The 17850-nt window shown below is 39.5% G+C and overlaps 3 protein-coding genes across 3 annotated transcripts; 1 reads left to right on the plus strand and 2 right to left on the minus strand.

The window, feature by feature from the left end:
• Positions 1 to 5598: 5598 nt before the first annotated feature.
• On the plus strand, positions 5599 to 9737 carry LOC137940429 (probable protein phosphatase 2C 15). Its single transcript, XM_068785491.1, has 8 exons — positions 5599 to 6391; positions 7022 to 7193; positions 7292 to 7445; positions 7550 to 7613; positions 7797 to 7904; positions 8078 to 8203; positions 8769 to 9004; positions 9364 to 9737. Exons 1-8 carry the CDS (start codon positions 6185 to 6187, stop codon positions 9581 to 9583), a joined length of 1287 nt encoding a protein of 428 aa, XP_068641592.1. The 5' UTR covers positions 5599 to 6184; the 3' UTR covers positions 9584 to 9737.
• Positions 9738 to 9838: 101 nt separating this feature from the next.
• On the minus strand, positions 9839 to 12035 carry LOC137940430 (uncharacterized). Its single transcript, XM_068785492.1, has 3 exons — positions 11505 to 12035; positions 10604 to 10869; positions 9839 to 10478 (listed from the first exon to the last, which is right to left on the minus strand). Exons 1-3 carry the CDS (start codon positions 11649 to 11651, stop codon positions 10109 to 10111), a joined length of 783 nt encoding a protein of 260 aa, XP_068641593.1. The 5' UTR covers positions 11652 to 12035; the 3' UTR covers positions 9839 to 10108.
• Positions 12036 to 12460: 425 nt separating this feature from the next.
• LOC137941514 (chloroplastic group IIA intron splicing facilitator CRS1, chloroplastic) lies at positions 12461 to 17608 on the minus strand. Its single transcript, XM_068786961.1, has 8 exons — positions 16754 to 17608; positions 15497 to 15938; positions 15249 to 15379; positions 14636 to 14986; positions 14048 to 14198; positions 13302 to 13594; positions 13147 to 13206; positions 12461 to 12792 (listed from the first exon to the last, which is right to left on the minus strand). Exons 1-8 carry the CDS (start codon positions 17561 to 17563, stop codon positions 12688 to 12690), a joined length of 2343 nt encoding a protein of 780 aa, XP_068643062.1. The 5' UTR covers positions 17564 to 17608; the 3' UTR covers positions 12461 to 12687.
• Positions 17609 to 17850: the final 242 nt, after the last annotated feature.

The following is a 17850-nucleotide window of genomic DNA, read 5'->3' on the forward strand; positions in this document are numbered from 1 at the left end:
CACAGGAGTTGCTTCTTCCACAAAAAAAAATAGATACTTTAAACGATGGAAAGGAAAGAGAGGATAAGAAGAGGACTAGCGCGGCTGAAGGACCACAAAGAAAGACCTACAGACATCTTCCTTGTAGTCGTTGTCCTCCATCACACAAAGGCCAGGTCCACACTGCAGTTCACCCGCTGAAATGTCCTTATCCACCTAACACGGAAGCTCTGTGCCAAGTTTGTGGCTTTCCGCTCCCGGCGTTTCGATATTGTCGTTGGCCTACTGAGTAACCTTCTGTATGTACTTTCATTTATTGGAACAGTTTGGATTCATATCAGCTTCGTTGTCCGGGCGGTTTACGGTGAAAGAAGAACAGATTCGGGTCAGTTTAATGATAGTAAAAGATTAGATTATAGCCCTGGGCAGTCACTTGGTGGGAACGATTTTCCATCTGAAAGAAAATATACGATTCATTGCAGATCCGTATATATCCTTAAGCTTGAAGCAAATATGTTCAGTGTTCAGCAGTAAAGCTTGAGGACCCAGAAATACAGCTATGGATGCCGGGTGGTTTTCCGGCACAGACCATCATCAAGTACGTATGTAAGAACATGTATTTATTAGTGAATGCTAGTAAAAGATTAGATTATAGCCCTGGACAGTCACTTGGTGGGAACGATTTTCCATCTGAAAGAAAAGATACGATTCATAGCAGATCCGTATATATCCTTAAGCTTGAAGCAAATATGTTCAGTGTTCAGCAGTAAAGCTTGAGGACCCAGAAATACAGCTATGGATGCCGGGTGGTTTTCCGGCACAGACCATCATCAAGTACGTATGTAAGAACATGTATTTATTAGTGAATGCTACATGGGTCGTCCAGTGATCAATGAGGATCAACTAATATCTGAAGTTGTGGAAGAAAAAGAAAGATGGGAAATCCAGATGGAAACATCGTCTTCTTCATTAACTTCTTCATTAACTTCTAAAAACAATTAGAGGGTTTAAGAGGGTGCTTGCTTCCTGTCTTAATGTGAGAACGAGGCTGTGACGCAGTTGCTGGAAACAAATTACATTGTTAAGTTGCTAAAAACCACATTGATATGATCTTGTGATCATCTTCCTCATTTGATTAAATCAAACGCGTTGCGTAATGGAATGTTGCGTTTGCAGTTCAGAAGAATAGAAATAGTCACTTTCCTGGGGCCTCATGAATAATGCCGCCATTATAGTATGGAGCAAGTGGTCTCTAAACTATTCACCCAAATCCAAAATCCCTCAGCCATTTGATATGTCATCATTCAATGATGACGAGGTGGCTTTTACATTAAAATTTTTATTTTTTTTATTTTTTTATAAAACCCCTTTTGACTCCTACCCATAAGAGAGAGAGCAAAAGAGAGAGAGAGAGAGAGAGAGAGAGAGAGAGAGAGAGAGAGAGAGAGAGAGAGAGAGAGAGAGAGAGAGAGAGAGAGAGAGAGAGAGAGAGAGAGAGAGAGAGGGAGAGGGTCTTGCAAACCAAGAGAGGAGAGGGCAGAACTCCTCCCCTCTGCTTTTCATATTTGCTATGACAATTCAAAAAGTGGCCTCATCCTATTTTAGTGGGTCGGTATACTTTACTCTTGACTAGTGATTGGATTTCATTAATTAATGTAACCCCTCAAGCCTTTGTATTAACTAATGTTGTGTTATTCTATTTTATATCTTCTTATTGAGCAGGACTTTATCCCCAAATTTAATTAGAATCGCTTCACCGGATTAATCCTATTAATTAACGAGATTCTTCATGTAAGTGGGATTATGTCCCATTCACTAAGCCTTCGATATGCAGCAAAGTGTATCCCAATTCCTTCATGTTTCTTTAAATTTATTGAGACTTTAAACTTGTTTTACTTGTTGTTAATATTTTTTTCTTCTTCTTTGTATGTTGTAGTTGGTTCTAATAGAACCAAATTTATAGTGGTGTAGCATCATAAGCTTCACTAACCATATCTTGAACTCCCTCTATATTGTGGTTGAACACTTTAGACATCAAAGTTGTCACAACTATGGACTCCTCTATATTGTGGTTGGAGAAAATTTAGTAACTGGAAGTTTTGTTGCTATGGAAGGTGGTGAAAGTGAAACAAATGAAGCTATAGAAGTTACTCATAATGACCAAGATGAAGTGTAAATAATTTATGATGGTGTAATGGATCAAGAACTGAATTAACACCAGGATCAAGTGATGGAGGTGGCTTAACTAGTAGCCATCGCCAAGGCCATCAAACTCTTTTGTTGAGTAAGCGTAAACATCGAGCTTGAGTAATGGGGGAGAGGGACGAAGCAATGGTTGCTTGTATTGAACAACTTTTTGTTGCAATTAAAAAATTAGCAGAAATTGGTAATAGTTTTGAAGCAAATAAATGGATTATTACAATTCAAGAAATTCTTATTTGGACACAAATCTTTGCTACCATGCTCCTTCTTTGTTGGATACAAATGAAAATAAAATGTCATTTTTTCGATATAACATTGGAAAAGTGACAGAGTTTTTGAAGTTTTTCTATGAAGAAAGCAGAAATATGAGGGTGTGATAGGATGATATAATAGGAGGATAATAGGAGCATGTGATAGGAAGAAATCATGTTAATTTTTTTGTGTTATAATCATTATATTATGGATTTTTTTAATTGACTTTTATGTTTTGATTTTATCTTGTTGACAATGAAAATGACTGTTTTAATGTTATATATGAATTTTCATGTTGGTGTCAATGAGTTCTTAATTTTTATGTGTTTGTTATATATGAATTTTCATGTTGGTGTCAATAAGTTTTTAATTTTGATGTGTTTATTATATATAAATTTTTATGTTGGTGTCAATAAGTTCTTAATTTTTATGTGTTTGTTATATAGCTTGATATTGATATTTTATCATTCAAGTGTAAAGATTACCATGGCAATTGCCAATGAGATTGTTGTTGTTTCTTTAGGATTTAGCCAATACATCCCAAAAGACCGGCATGTCAGGAACGCAAGGCATATGTACTTAACCCAGGACCATAACATCACACCCCACCTTCAAGAGCCGACAACCATGGCGGCGCAACGACACAGGCCTGACCCGGTTTCTGCCGACCCTACCTGTAACTTTAATCCAGCATTTGTGCATGACGCAACGACACTGGACCGACCCGCTTTCTACTGACCCTACCAGTAATTTTAATCTAGCCTCTGTACCATTGCCGGGAATCAAACTCACTACGTGGGAGCCTGCGTTGATACCATATGTTAAGCACCTAGCCAATACATCCCAAAAGACCGGCCTGTCAGGACCAAAAGGCATATGTACTTAACCCAGGACAATAACAAATAGCAACTTCTCTAGTTATCATATCAAATTATTTTAAAATGTATATGTGTCTCAAAAAAATGGATTGGGTGGAGGGGCTCATATACGCTTAATGTTGGAGCATAATGAACATTCGTCTTAGACATGTGTATAGGATGAGATTATATGTTTGTACTAACCTTTGTAATTTGCTAAGAAGTAGGAGACTTCTTGTTGATACCAAGATCATTAAAGTTGAAGAACAAGGTGCTACATTCATGGTTAGCATAGGCCAGGGCCAAAGATATCAAATGTCAATAGAATGCTTTAGATGCTTAATTTGAACTAGTAGTACATATTTCAATAGAATACTAAAGGCGATACTCAAATTGAAAAATGATTATATACGTCCCCCTTCAACTAGAAATACTCATCCAAAAATAGCGGGTAATGATAAATAACTACCATAACTATTATTTATGTATTTATTCATTCAAAAGAATAATTATATTAACTTTCAATATGCAAATTTTAGAATTACATTAGAGTAATTGATGTGACTTACATAAAGACTTGTCTTATTGGCAAGAACCCTGCTAAGTTTTGGAATCATAAACAATACATATCACAAAATATGATCGCAACTTGTAATTTTAATACAGAGTTCACTTTTGTAGTGGCTGGGTGGGAGAGATCAGCAGTTGATGCTTGCATTAAATGCACTAAATAGGTTTGTCATCCTATATGCTTATCTTATTTATTTATTTTTATACATGTTATTTTTATTCATATTAATCATTATTGTTGTTTCATATTGTAAGAAAGTACTACTTAGTAGATGTTGGGTATGTTAACTTACCTGATTTTTTGGCATTTTATCTTTCAACTAGATATCATTTAAATGAATATGTTAAAAATCATCTCCCTCATACTACAATAGACTTATTCAACCAACGATGTTCATTATTAAGAAACACACTTGAGAGGGCTTTTGGTATGTGAAAGCAACGGTTTGCAATTTTGGATAGACACTTCCTTTCCAATACAACACTCAAGTGCAAATTGTCATTGCATGTTGTATCATTCACAATTTTATACTGATATCAATCGCAATGATGAAGGGATTGAAGGAGAAGAATCGGTAGAAGTTATTGGGGATGATGTAGCATTTGGACAAAATCAAGAAGAAGATGAAGATGATTTGGAGGAATTAATTAACCAACTTATAGTCTCGAGATAAGAAAGAAGAAGGAGAAATGAACAATTTGACCATTTTCATAACAATATAGTAGCTCAAATGCAGCACAATCATGTAGATTACAATAGTTGATTTAACATGACCAATTTGTTTTTAGATTAAAAAAAAGTTTAGATTTTTTATTTGACACTTTATTTTATTAAAAATTTATCGGACAAGTATGATAATGTATGAGATTGATTATTAAATTTTATTTATTTCCTTGGAAAAGGCACTAACAGGTATATTTAATTTTCCTTAAAATTTTAAAAAAAATTCCATATAGTTTTCTAGTAAGGCATTGATAAATTTTTAACCCTTTAGGAGTTTTCTGTTACTTCCATTCCACGCAGTGGGACCGGAAACAGAAATAAGTCATGGTACGGTCAATTGACGTGGGGCCCACTTAAATTAGGGACCGAAACAGCTGGAATCACGTCAGCTTGCCTACTATTTTACTGAGACGCGTCTGATCGGATCCCACCGATTTATACGTTAAAAGTTATCATTGCTTTCTCCGCGGCTTTAGTGTACACTACGGATTTACCGAGGGTATTCCCGTAACTTCCTCCGTCTTCCCATACATTTCACGTTCACAGTCTCCACGGGTCTCCAACTCTCTTTTACGCGGGTGCGTATTGCGCACTCCGCGCATCTGCGGATGGTGTCCATGATTACCGCGGCAGGAACACATGCGGTTTTTGTAGGCAGCTTTTTTCCCTATTCTATCCACCTGGGCAGGGGTAGTTACGTAAATACATAAAAAGCAAGCCGCGCTGCGGCGGCTTTTTTACATATTTTCGTAGCGAGCGCCAGAAACGCAAGCCAGTGTACCGCACATTTGCTGAAAAATGGAATCTCGAAAAAGCTACTGACAAAGAAAACCGTAAGAATTCCGAATAAAAAGAGAAACAGGAATTCCTCGTTAGTCATTACGCATTTTTCCCGGGAGATGCACCTTAAATCATCCACCCAAACGGCCCTCTAATCAACTAATAAACAGCTTCAACCACTTTTCCTTTAAAAACCTGCTTTTGCAGTTTACTTTCGGCCCGGTAAAAGCTTCGGCCGTCACTGACTCTCGCCGTCGTGCGAGCTGCCAGCAATTTTGTCGGTCGTCTTACTGCAAACGAAACTCCGGTTCCCTTCGTCTTCTGTTTTCTGTTTCTTAATTTCTCTTTCTTGGTATTTGCTTCGTATCTGGAAAAGCCGCTAGAGAAAGACGAATAACCTTTTCTTACAAAGCGGTAACTGGAAAGAAAAAAGAAAAAAAAAAAAATTGAGGATTCGGCGTTCACTGTTGCTTTCTCTTTTCTTATTTCTGTGTTTCCACTAACCGACTACGATCCCTTCCAAAGTTCAAACCCAATTTTTTTATACAAAGTGAGGAGAAATTTCTCCGAGGGCTTTTGCTATTGTTTATCCTTTCTTTATTTCGGCCTGTGCTTTGATTATTAGGTTTACAGTTCATGTCCGATCATTTCCGCGTTTTTGTTCCTGTTGATTTCTTCTTCCTCTGTTCCTTCTTCCTTCTCATTTTTCTTCAGATCTAAGCTAAGCCACGGGGTTTGGGTTTGAGCTCGATCTCTGCCTGCTGAACCTAGATCGAGGAATCAGATGGTCTAGCAGCTCTGATCTGAATTGGAGGCGGAAATGGCGTCTGCAGAGGGGCGGCGACACCAAAGTTTAGTGCCCCTTGCCGCTTTAATCAGTCGAGAACTCAGGAACGAGAAAATGGAGAATCCCTCTGTTCGGTACGGTTGCGCCGCGCAGTCGAGGAAGGGAGAGGATTATTTTTTAACGAAGACAGATTGCCAGAGGGTTCCTGGAAATCCATCGTCCACCTTTTCGGTTTTCGCTGTACGCTGCTTCTCGAGGAAAACCTTTTCTGTTCTTCTTTTCTTGTACTCTTGTTGATGCTATGACTTACTTCCTCAAATTAGGGAATTCATTTTCTTGTGCGTTTTCACATTTCTTCATGATTTAAAATTCGACAGAGGAAAATGTTTTCGGTTTTGTGTGCTTTCTGATTTCTGTGCCTGGTCTCACCTTTCCTGCTTTAGAAAATGAATGTTGGTTGTATAAGGTTGTTTATTCCATCTATATAAATCTGTTTGTTTTGCGGCTTGTTTGTTTAAGTTTTTAAGCTTTTGATTTGTTGGCATGAGGTTACAATTGCACAATTTGTCTTGATTTTAAACCACTGGTTTATGTTTAATTTTTGGCTTTTCTCACTTTTACCTCTGTATTTAGTGTCGGTTCGACTTTCACCTTCATGAGACTATCGAAACCATAATCAAGGTTTTCTATGATATTTTTATCAATTGTATAAACTTCTAGAGTCCACATCTCTAGTTCCCTTCATGATTCATTATATAAGACTAGTTTGAAGAAATTGCTTTTCTCATTAATGTTGTCTTCCTTCTCTGTAGTTTTTGTGGTTCTCTGTACTGATCAGTGGTTCCTTTTGTGTGCGATGACCGATTACAGATATTTGATGGCCATAATGGAAATGCAGCTGCAGTGTTCACCAAGGAGAATTTGTTAACCCATGTGTTAAGTGCAATTCCTCGTGGACTCGGCCGCGATGAGTGGCTTCAAGCCCTGCCTCGTGCGTTAGTTGCAGGATTTGTGAAGACGGACAAGGAATTCCAAAGCAGAGGCAAGGCTTATATCTTACATATTAGGTTCTGTCTGGATTTAGCTAAATCTTTTTCTACTTTAAATGTTTTAGTTGACATAATGTTTTAATTTCTTCAGGAGAAACGTCTGGAACCACAGTTACTTTTGTAATAATTGATGGATGGACTGTCACAGTAGCATCTGTTGGAGATTCACGATGCATCTTGGATGCTCAAGGCGGTGTTATTTCATTATTGACCGTTGACCATCGATTAGAAGAAAATGCTGAAGAGTATGCATTTGATCTTGTGCTATTTTCCCTTTCTCTTTTCCCTGGCTTTCAGGCAAATTTATTCGGCATACTAGCCACTGATTCTCTTGGCCTGAAAAGTGCAGGAGGGAACGTGTCACTGCAAGTGGAGGTGAAGTTGGAAGGCTCAGCATTGTTGGTGGAGTCGAGGTAAGCATTGCTTTGGCTTTGTAAATTTCATTTGTTTGGTATTAGTATTTGATATGTTACACAATGTATAATGTTTAACTTGTGAAAGTACGTGTGTAGTTGGTATTTTCCTTTAGTACTACATTTGTTCATATCTTTGCAGTATAAATGTGCTTATTGATAATATTCTTGAATTCTCTGCAGGTTGGTCCCCTTCGTTGTTGGCCTGGAGGCTTATGCCTATCAAGATCAATCGGCGACATGGATGTTGGCGAATTTATAGTTCCCATACCATATGTGAAACAAGTGAAGGTACTTGTGTTTTGTTTGGTTGATACCTTTAGCTTGATCTCATTACGTCATTATCTCTTTTTTTATCAGCTGTAGCTCATAATATCTAAACATGTGATTTGATATTGTCTTGGCTCTATATTGCACCATACGTATCTTTCAGGAATCCTAACATTCTTCATTTGGTACACCAGCTATCACATGCCGGAGGAAGGCTAATTATTGCTTCTGATGGAATCTGGGATGCATTGTCTTCTGAGACGGCTGCGAAGTCTTGCCGAGGATTGCCAGCAGAACTGGCTGCTCGGCAAGTTGTAAAGGTGAATTATCCCATCACCTTTTTCTATCTCATAATGTACTAGTGGAGGAGGAATCATCCGGGGAATTAAATGGCAGATTTTTAATCCATACCATTGGCTGGAAAGTCAACTGGCATGTGCAAATCATGGTTTTTTTACTCGAACTTGGGAGCTGACTTGGTCACTCAGAAATTCGAGTTGGATCAGTCCAAGTTGGGTCAGGTCGGATCACCTGAGGCAGTAATAGATCTGATTTGGGGGAATTACCCAAAATAGAAGGGATAATTCCACCCCGACCCAACTTGGCTGCCTCACAAGGCGAGTTCACTCACCTGAGTCCCAAGTTGGACTTGCAGAGATGGATCATGGCGCAAATAGAACACAATCATACTCTGTAGTTGATGAAATTTTTTGCGTTTAATATATGGAGTGGTATGTCCATTATTGCAGAAATGGTCACTCTTCGATGTTGAAATGTATTATTTGTATTCTGATGCCAAATTCTCCTAAAAGTATTTCAAGTTGAAACCCAATGAGTCAGTATACAAATGAATGAAGTAAATGATTTGGGGTGCTCATGATTTAGGAAGCACTGAGGTCAAGGGGGTTAAAAGATGACACCACCTGCATAGTAGTTGACATTATTCCACCAGATCAGTCAGCCACATTGCGGCCATCCTCACCCAAAAAGATGAGTAAGCTGAAATCTCTTATCTTCAGGAAGAAGTCACGCGATTCAGCGAGTAAACTAGCTAAGAAGCTTTCTGCCGTTGGTATTGTGGAAGAACTGTTTGAGGAGGGATCTGCAATGCTAGCCGAAAGGTTTGTCATCTGCCTCTGTTTATTTAGGTCTTATGTTCCAAAAATATGCACTGAGGAGCATTATTTTCAGCAATTGTGCAGATTGGGTCTTTTTGATGTTGTTATATTTTGAGGAAGCTTTCTCAAGGGGGGCACATACGCTTTCTTATATTTGACATGTTTCTCATTATCCTTGTATATTGTTTGTTATCACAAGCTAGGTCAAATTATGAATAGTTTGCTCATATGCCTAATGTGCTTTCCAAGTTTCTTCTTGAACGGCTGCTTCCGTAAATTCATGCATAACTTTCTCTGCCTGGCGAGGTGTGTTTGGAACTAAAAGGTCCTTTTTTTTTCTTTTTTTTTTTTAATGGTGTAAGGCTTGGGAGTGACTCATCAGCAGGGGTGTCCACGTCTGGGCTGTTCACTTGTGCTGTCTGTCAAGTGGACCTTGCCCCAAGTGAAGGAATATCAGTTCACGCAGGCTCCATCTTCTCTACGAGCTCAAAGCCCTGGCAAGGACCGTTTCTTTGTGCCGGATGCCGCAACAAAAAGGATGCCATGGAAGGAAAACGGCCTAGTGGTGTTAAAGTGGTGTAGCACGCCCATTCTTACTCCATTCATTTTCCTTAATGCCCCCATTTTTTCGGGCTGTGCAATTGTTTTACTCCCTGAATGTTGTTTAATCCCATTGTATGTAATATCCGCAAAAAATAAAAAAATAATGTGCCACAAGTTTAGAGCGATTTTTTTATTTTTTGGTGTGTCAGAGAGAGCAGCGCAATTCTCTTAGGATGTTGTTAATCTTCACTGCTGTGAAAGTTGACGTTAGACCCGTATCCCCTGCAGAGCATATACTAAACTTGTAATTTGTCCAATATTTTCAGTTCTATCCATCCATTTTCGTACATTCGGAACTCTTAGAAGCCACAAAGTTTGGCTTCATTAGGTGAGTACATTTTGCTCAAGCTGATTGCTTGCCGAGTCCAGCATCTTTATCATCGAGCCCCATGGGGTAAGGCTGCGGTGATGTTCTTTTTACTGTATTCTATGTACCATCATCATCATTTAGAGGTGATTTCTTTCGTCTCCCCCGAGCACGCGCGTAAAAGGTTGAAACGGCCATCACCTTGGATCAAGTACCGTCTTTGGAGATAGACCCTCGCCTTCACGTACGTTAGGGTTTGGTTCAGAAACGGAGGAAGAAGCAGTGGTCGGTAGTCGAAGAGCGGCTGCATTAGCAGAGAAACGATCTGCTTCAGCCACCTCATTGCCAATGGCAAGTTCTTCCTCTCTCTGCCGCTTCGTTTTCAGGATCAACAAATAAAAACTTGTTGCAAAAATGACCGTTGTCAGATCAAACAGACCAGCCGCTAGAAATGTCCACCGCCGAACAACGACACAGCCGTCTCGAGGCTCTCGCCATCTTTTCGAATGGATAGATTCAACCGCAATGCCTATCAGCAGCAACACCTCCGCCGCTGCGAAGCAAACCCTGCAAGTGCAACGCTTCTTAATGTTTATCATGATCACTCATTTTATATTGTCGAGTAGCAGTTTCTATCGATAATTGCAGGAGGTTACTGATGTCTTAGAAGGAACGTCAGTTATAGTACTCACCAGGCAAGAAGAAAAGCAATGGAAGCTCCCTTTGAGAATAGGCTGAAGAAGGACTGAGAAGAGCTGAAAGTCCCTCCCGAGGTGGGTGTGCTCTGTGTTTTCTTCTTGTCAACGGCCAACCAAATGTAAGTATGTTGAACCAGAATAGCTACTGCGAGCGTCACGAAGCCCCCGGCCCCATACAGAAGGGCAACCTCGCCGCTTCCACTGTATACGCACTTGACTGCCGTTCTTCTGTTTTCCGTCGATACCAACTCCCAAGTTGCCTGTAAGAAATTGAAATAATTTTGACTTTCGGCTTTGCGTCATTAAGTTATAGACATATTAGAAATTCGATCGTTTCTGCATTTGACGCTGTGGTTGAAGTCTTTCGTTTAGCCGTCATGAAAATGTTTCGATGAAACGTCCATTGCAACTTTAAAAACCGTCGAAGAAGACTGTTGCTGAAGAAATTTAGCCATTTGGAAGCTGCAGATTGTATTCCGTGACCATCCATAGTAGGAACTGCAGAAACTATGAAGTTCCGGTACAAGAGAAGATAAGGTAAAACTGAATTACCATCGAAAAACCAAGCTGGGTTTCCGGCGGCTTCCCTCTGTCTATATTGCGTAAATTTACCCTCGCTCACCAAAATTGTAACGAACAGATGGATAGTATCTTAACACCTAATTTTCCCTTCCCAAAAAAAGAGATCATATCTCCTTGTTCAGTCGATCGACGGCAGTTTAATGGAAAGGAAGGAGAACAGCCGTAGTAATCTAATTGCTCAAAATGATTGGCTCGGTTAATTCTAACAACACGGTGATACATAGGAGCGACTCTTACGGAAATCAAGATTATATGAACAGTGCAGAAGAAAACACAATAAAAAAACGATCATTAAGTTCAATCGCTTTCATACCTCGGATCGGGAAGACTCTGCAAGAACACAGAAGACGAAGCCTAAGAGCCCGCAGAGGACGCAAAGGACGATAACGGCAGTCCCAGCCTTGCTTCCCAAATCCCTACTACACCGTCGGATTTCAAGATCTGCGTGGGTGATAGCCATTTTGCTTTTCTTCTTTGGACTACAATTTGCGAGCCACTCTAAGCTAAAAGGAGATTAATTCGGTCAGAAAGAAGAAGACGGGAATGGAGGAGAGGAGGCGATACTCCTCCAGAGCCACCTCCGACGGATGCTCAAAAGGAGGTGCCTCGTGGCTTGTGGAGAACTTCCGGAGCGTTCATCGCGAGGAAAGAGAAGGTAAACGGTTGAGAAGTGGGAAGGCAAGAGAATTCAGGCTGGGAATTGGAATCGATTGATAAAATGAAGAGTGCTCTCCGCCGTCCACAGTGGCGGAGAACTTAATTCGGAGGACACGTGGGGGGGGAGGAGTGCGTCGTCAGTGGAGAAGGTGTCGGTGGCAATAGAGGTAAGGCCAGGACAAATCAAAGGAGACCTTGGTGGATTCTGGCGAGTCGAAAACATCCTTGTGGAATTCATCAAAGGCCAGGAAAACTAATCTACAGTATCTGACGGAGACTGCGGGTGATATTATTCATTAAAGAAAGTTCCTCCTTTAGATATATTATTCAAAAAAATCAGGAGAAAACCATCTAAATTATCGATTCAATAATTGAATCAAATGAATTACTCAATTCCTCTTCACCTCTTCCCTGCCAGAAATACAGGGGACCGGAGAGTTTGGGCGGTACCTTCCTTTTTTTTCTTGATTTCTAGCTTAAAATAGATTTAAGTAAGAGCCTCACTCAAGTGGAGACAAAAGGAGCCTATGGACGGTTTAAGATTTTCGGCAAAACTGACCTTTATATTCACATAACAGTACAAACTTACATCTCCCCCTTCTTTTGGCTCATTTGTATTTAATAAAATGATCCACATCAAATTAGCCTTATTTCGTACTTTCTTAGTATTATCTAATGGTGAAAACTGAGGCTGCAACTGAAATCTTTGATTGAGAACTTCTCAACTAGCTTTTGTACATTTTATCTACAAAATAAGAAGACAGATGCAAAGGATGAGAATTTTAAACTGCCTCGAGTGTTATGCTCAGGCCATTTGATGCTGAACTGTTGCTTTTACCTTATGCCCCTTCACTGCTAACCAGTCTCATGGCACCACTTAACTTCGTCATTTTTACTGTTCTTGTGGGCTCGCATTCTCTACTCAGCTTTCTCTCTATTTCTCCCTGCAAGTTCAAGAAGTTGTTTGAGATGTCACTTAGGTACTGTGAAAGGGAGTTCAGATCATACAGTCAAAAGCTTATAACAGAACAAGATAAGACAGTTTAACACGTTCACAATTTTTATGTTGTATTTCCAAGCTACAAATTCAGCTGTAAGCTTCTCCAGTGAATATTCAAAATCAGTTGACTTTGGGACTTGCGCTGAAAGGACAAGCAGGAGGAATGGGATAGGTTTGAACAGTTTAACAAAGATTTTTCCTTATGGTTCTGTTAAGGAAAGAAGATGATGCCAACCCATAATAGCATGACCAGATATAAACTAAGAGTTCATTAAAAAGCACGAACAGAAATTCTTACCAGTTTGCGTTTTAACTCCCTGATCTTCATCCGTCTCTGATAGGCGAAAAATTTCAGGGACTGAAGAAAGCAGAAGAAAAACATTTTTCAGATAGAGAGATTTTAAACAATAATAATTATGAAAAATAAGGTAGAGCGAGAAGAAAAGACAGTACCCCTCTTCTCTGCAATTCGATGGATCTCTGTAATGCTCCTCTTTTTTTAAGTAGACCATCAGGCAGTAGCTTGAGGGGCCGCTGGTAATTCTTGCCACGGTAGATAATTATTGCATGCCCCCTCTTCAGCTTTTCCACTGAGACCAGCACTCCTCCACTCTCGATTTCAAGTAGCCTTGCGGTATTTGAGATCTGCAAAACTTTTGTCTGCATAGTAATTACTTTCACTATTTCTCTGTGCTTCCAGTGCTGATGTATGCTCCCAATTACTCCATCATAGATCCCACGACGCCCTGAAAGTTCAATACGTGAGAATGACGATGCGAAAACAGCTAAACATGAACATGGTTATGTCATTTTCAGACTGCCAAATCATTTGCATTAATGTATGAAAAGACAAAGTGCTTGCCTAATTACACATGTGAGCCTTAGCTTACGTGTTAAGTGATGAGCCCACTATAAACAATATCATCCTTCAATTGCCTATGGATGGTCATCCTTGCTTTTTGCTTATTGTTAGGAATAGAATTTTATGCCTCTGATAGACAGTTGTGTGCCATGACTACAGTGCTAGAGACTTCAAAGTCTATTTGAGTTCTCTACATGTCACACACATTTAAGCAACTCCAACTAACCAATTGGAATTTGGGAATATTATCCAACTATGCCTAAGTGAGAAACCCTGTTAGTCATCAAACACTACACTTGACCAAGAAGTATCTCTGAGACAATTCGGAAATGCTTACCAAGCACCAAGACAGCATTCATTTTTAGACCTATCCTTCGAAACACTTGTTTCTCCTCTTCTGTCAGTATTTCCTGGTCTGCAGACTGCTCGGAAGGTATCCATTCAAGCTTTGCTACCACTTTCTCTGATTTTTCAATCTTCTTCTCAAGCTAAAAAATCAGAACATGGGAATATAAGGCTCTTAATTTCACAATTGCATGACTGAAGAGTAGCTTTTAATTACACTCAATTGCATGAGGAATGCTTTTCTAATCTAATATCAAATAAGAACTGCTGACTTCTAAGAATTTAGAATTTCTGCTTTGCATCAATATGCATCCCACACAAAATGGGAGAAAGTACAAAAAACACACATAGGGCACCAATATAATTGAGAGAAATTTGATAAAATGCCAACTTCCATGTGAATAAGTTTAAACATGTGAATCAATCAGAATCATCAGATGGTTAAGATACCGGAAACCTTCAATTGGAAGGCTTAACTGGCTTGCACATATTTCCTGCAAACAATATGATATGTAAAAACAAATCTAATTATAATGTCACTCATTCCTGACTTCAACATGAAAATTTCATTTATTCTTACTATAAAAAGTTTCCGCTCTTGGTTTCTCAGTTCTTTCTCTAAATTCTCTTTTTGAGCTTCAATTTGAACTCTCATCAGCCAATTTTCATCTTTTGGAGAATCAACTTTCTTTTGAACTTCTTGGAATTCTGAGAACGATCCACTATAGCTGGAGTTAGCCAAGTTATACGGAATATCATGAAATGATTCAACTGCCATTAGTCGGGCTCTTTCTTCTTGATGTTGTTGGATTTTGAGCTCTGTCTCTCTATCAAATATCATGCTTGCTACTTTGCCTGGGACAAAATCTTTGCCTCTGTAGATTATAATGTAGAATTTGTTCCGCAATACAAGGACTCCCCCTGTGAGAAGCTGCATTAACAGGATTCAAAAGTTACCACACAAAGCTAGAAAAGCCTGAGACAGAGTCATGAAGTGCAAATGTGTTGTGTGTGTCTGGGTGAGAGACAGTAATTGGGTGTGTGGTTGTGTCTGTTCAGTGGGAGTGGTTGAAATAGAGGGAGAGAGAGAGAGAGAGAGAGAGAGAGAGTCTCCAAATATTTGCATATATGGAGAGTGATCACTAAATATTAAGAAAAACTAAGAAGACAAAACTAATGATAACTAAACTTACCTTAAGCTCCCATGCCATTTTCTCATTGTCAGTGTTTGGACTACCATATTTCACTGCAATCTTTACTATATGACTTCTCTCCCACAGCTTTAAAATGGCACTAGCTAAGCCTTGAAGTTTCGAGTTTCTACCTTAACCAAAGAAAAAAAAAAGATCTTAGTCCAAAAAAATAAAATCCTTAAAATCTAATGGCACATCCATACTATGTTAAGAATTCAATACAAAAGTTTGAAACAGGCAAAAAATACCAAGGACAAAGTGTGTTGGTAATGAACGCGCAATCCTCCGTAAGTAGGTCAGCTCATCATCTGTCAGCTGTGGTCTTGTATGGGGTGGGCAGAGCCTAAATGGAGGCCTAAAGTCAGGAACAATCTCTGCAAGTAAATCCGCATCAACAGGTAGAGGTTTTGGGCCCCACCAATCAATATAACGAGGTCCCAACCCATGCAGTATCCTGTTACCTTCTCTCTCATATAGTGTACCATTAATTGACAAGATACAATCATCTTTTCCTACCACCAAGCCATCTCCTGTACCAACCTTTTCATCCCTACTCATTGAGAAGTTCTCATTGCCATTAACACTTGAGAGCAATCTAGGAAAAGCTCCCATAGGGGACCGAAAGTCATGTCCTCTGTACACAACAAGGGTCTCTTTCTTTCTCCAGACAACCAAACCTCTTGTCTTGGTCTGCTTGACAAAAGAACAAATGCAATAAATGAATCAGTCATGGGAATGTGAGTTTTATTGAAAAAATAATTTACACATTCACCTAGAAATTGATTGGGATGCTTAAGGAGGGCCACACTCATGTTCCAACTCCTCTCATTTCAAGTTTGAGTAAAATGAGCTGCAACAGAAATTGCAGAATTATTTAAAGTATAGTAATGTCAACAGGACTGTTAACATAAGATAATGCATTTTGGTGAAGGTCAGTAAAAGTTTGGAGAAGAGAAGAAGTAGGAGGAGGAAAGAAAGAAAGAAAGAAAAAAGAAGAAGGAAGTCGGGTAAACTACAACCAAGATATTGGTAAAATGAAGCAATTATAATTGAGTTTATTAGGGATGTTCCCGATATTTATACCAGTAAAGTTGGTGGTTCCACACGCAATTGCACAGCTTTTTACCTTCCATGGTTTTGTAACAACCCAGGTCCACCCGATTCAGCTGATTTAACAGCAGATGAAAGACAAGGATAATGGCTGAAAATTAATTCTCTGATGAAACAGCACGAGGCTTCAGGGGATTTCACCTTAAGTTCTAGATTGAAATTACTTTCCAAGATTGTACAACCACCTTCTAAAGGTTCAAGCAAGAATTCATTTATCAAGTTAATACTATGGGGAGACACAATGTGTTTCTTTCTCCAGCGATACTGGATATCCAAAGAGAGTTGGTCTGACATGGTGATTACCCATCAACTAGTTTACTGGGAACATTTTCGTGACAAAAATGAACTTCTCAAATTCAAATAATAGTTGAAACAACTCAAAATTTTGAACAGACCTCGAGGATCTCGTGAGCTCGCTCCATGTTTCTGCACAAAGGCACATCAAACTTCACCATTGCAAGTTCACAGTCCCTCCATCTCCTCCATATCTCCTTTACCACAACTTCCGTCACTCCTGCCTTTTTAACCGTAACCCATTTCCTTATTTTCACAGCTTCGCTTCTCAATCTCTCCAATTCGTCCTTGCCTATAGTCAATTCTGCTGCCGTGATTACCTTTTCCTTCTTCGTTCTTGGAAGCACTATCTTCTCTGCTCGAGCCCACGGGACTTTCGTTTTCAATTTCTTCCCACCTTCCTCTCCAATTTTATTCATTAAAACGCCAAATTCCCCAATTTGAGATTCATCGGTTCTCATACTAATGCTCATATCTTTTGGATGAAGTTTTTGAAGGTTTGAGATACGGCGGACGATTTTCTTCATGGCTTGCCTTCCTCTCCCCCCCTTAACTCTTTCCGTGAGAGATGAATCGAAATCGTCTTCCTGTTTAGTCTTCTCTTTTCGACTTCTGGAAAGGTCCAAAACTTCCTTTGCGGTGAGAACAAGTGGCGCTCCCATCCAAGGTGCCGTCGGCATTTTAAGCAACGAGGGGTTGCCAGTAAATGAAACATTAAATCCTTGTTTTTGAAGATCATCGGAAGAGCAACGGGGCACTAGCTGGAAAGCCCTTGAAGAGCAGGAAGAGAAAGCATAGTTCTGTTGTCCGGGCTTGGGAGGGTTTGAGATAGGGCTACTGGAGGAGGAAAGAAAAGAGGAATGCAACTGCTTAGAAGGGGAGAGTGAGGAGAAAAAGAGAGCAGCAGTCATTGGAGAGTAAAGAGACAGCACTGCTGCTTTCTTCAGAGAAGAATACAGCCGTTTGTTCTGTTTCCAGACTCCAGCTTGAAGATACCAAGTCCCTTCTGCTATCAGCCGTTCTATAATTGCGGTCTTGCCCCTAATAATAGGGACATCAGACGCTTAATCTTCATTTTAGAAAAAAAAAATGAGATTCACAATCTATATTACATCGGATGTTGGCAATCTCTCTCTAATATAAAATGAAATATTTTCCCACTTTGACGTGCATAATACTAAGATAGGCCAACAAACTT

The sequence above is a fragment of the Aristolochia californica genome, unplaced genomic scaffold, assembly GCF_029961685.1.
Source record: "Aristolochia californica isolate CCGP_79_NKW_82.1479 unplaced genomic scaffold, dmAriCali1.0.hap1 SCAF_9, whole genome shotgun sequence".
NCBI lineage: Eukaryota > Viridiplantae > Streptophyta > Magnoliopsida > Piperales > Aristolochiaceae > Aristolochia > Aristolochia californica.

Excerpts from the sequence above, each read along its gene's own strand:
- LOC137940429 (XM_068785491.1), top strand. The coding sequence starts at position 6,185 with ATGGCGTCTGCAGAGGGGCGGCGACACCAAAGTTTAGTGCCCCTTGCC. Across the intron at positions 6,392-7,021 it reads CCACCTTTTCGGTTTTCGCT|ATATTTGATGGCCATAATGG; the intron begins GTACGCTGCTTC and ends GACCGATTACAG. Across the intron at positions 8,204-8,768 it reads CTGCTCGGCAAGTTGTAAAG|GAAGCACTGAGGTCAAGGGG; the intron begins GTGAATTATCCC and ends CTCATGATTTAG.
- LOC137940430 (XM_068785492.1), bottom strand. The coding sequence starts at position 11,651 with ATGGCTATCACCCACGCAGATCTTGAAATCCGACGGTGTAGTAGGGAT. Across the intron at positions 10,870-11,504 it reads CAGAGTCTTCCCGATCCGAG|GCAACTTGGGAGTTGGTATC; the intron begins GTATGAAAGCGA and ends AATTTCTTACAG. Across the intron at positions 10,479-10,603 it reads ATTGCTTTTCTTCTTGCCTG|GGTTTGCTTCGCAGCGGCGG; the intron begins GTGAGTACTATA and ends TTGCACTTGCAG.
- LOC137941514 (XM_068786961.1), bottom strand. The coding sequence starts at position 17,563 with ATGACTGCTGCTCTCTTTTTCTCCTCACTCTCCCCTTCTAAGCAGTTG. Across the intron at positions 15,939-16,753 it reads GAGCTCACGAGATCCTCGAG|ACCAAGACAAGAGGTTTGGT; the intron begins GTCTGTTCAAAA and ends TTTGTCAAGCAG. Across the intron at positions 14,199-14,635 it reads AAGAGCGGAAACTTTTTATA|CTTGAGAAGAAGATTGAAAA; the intron begins GTAAGAATAAAT and ends CTGATTTTTTAG.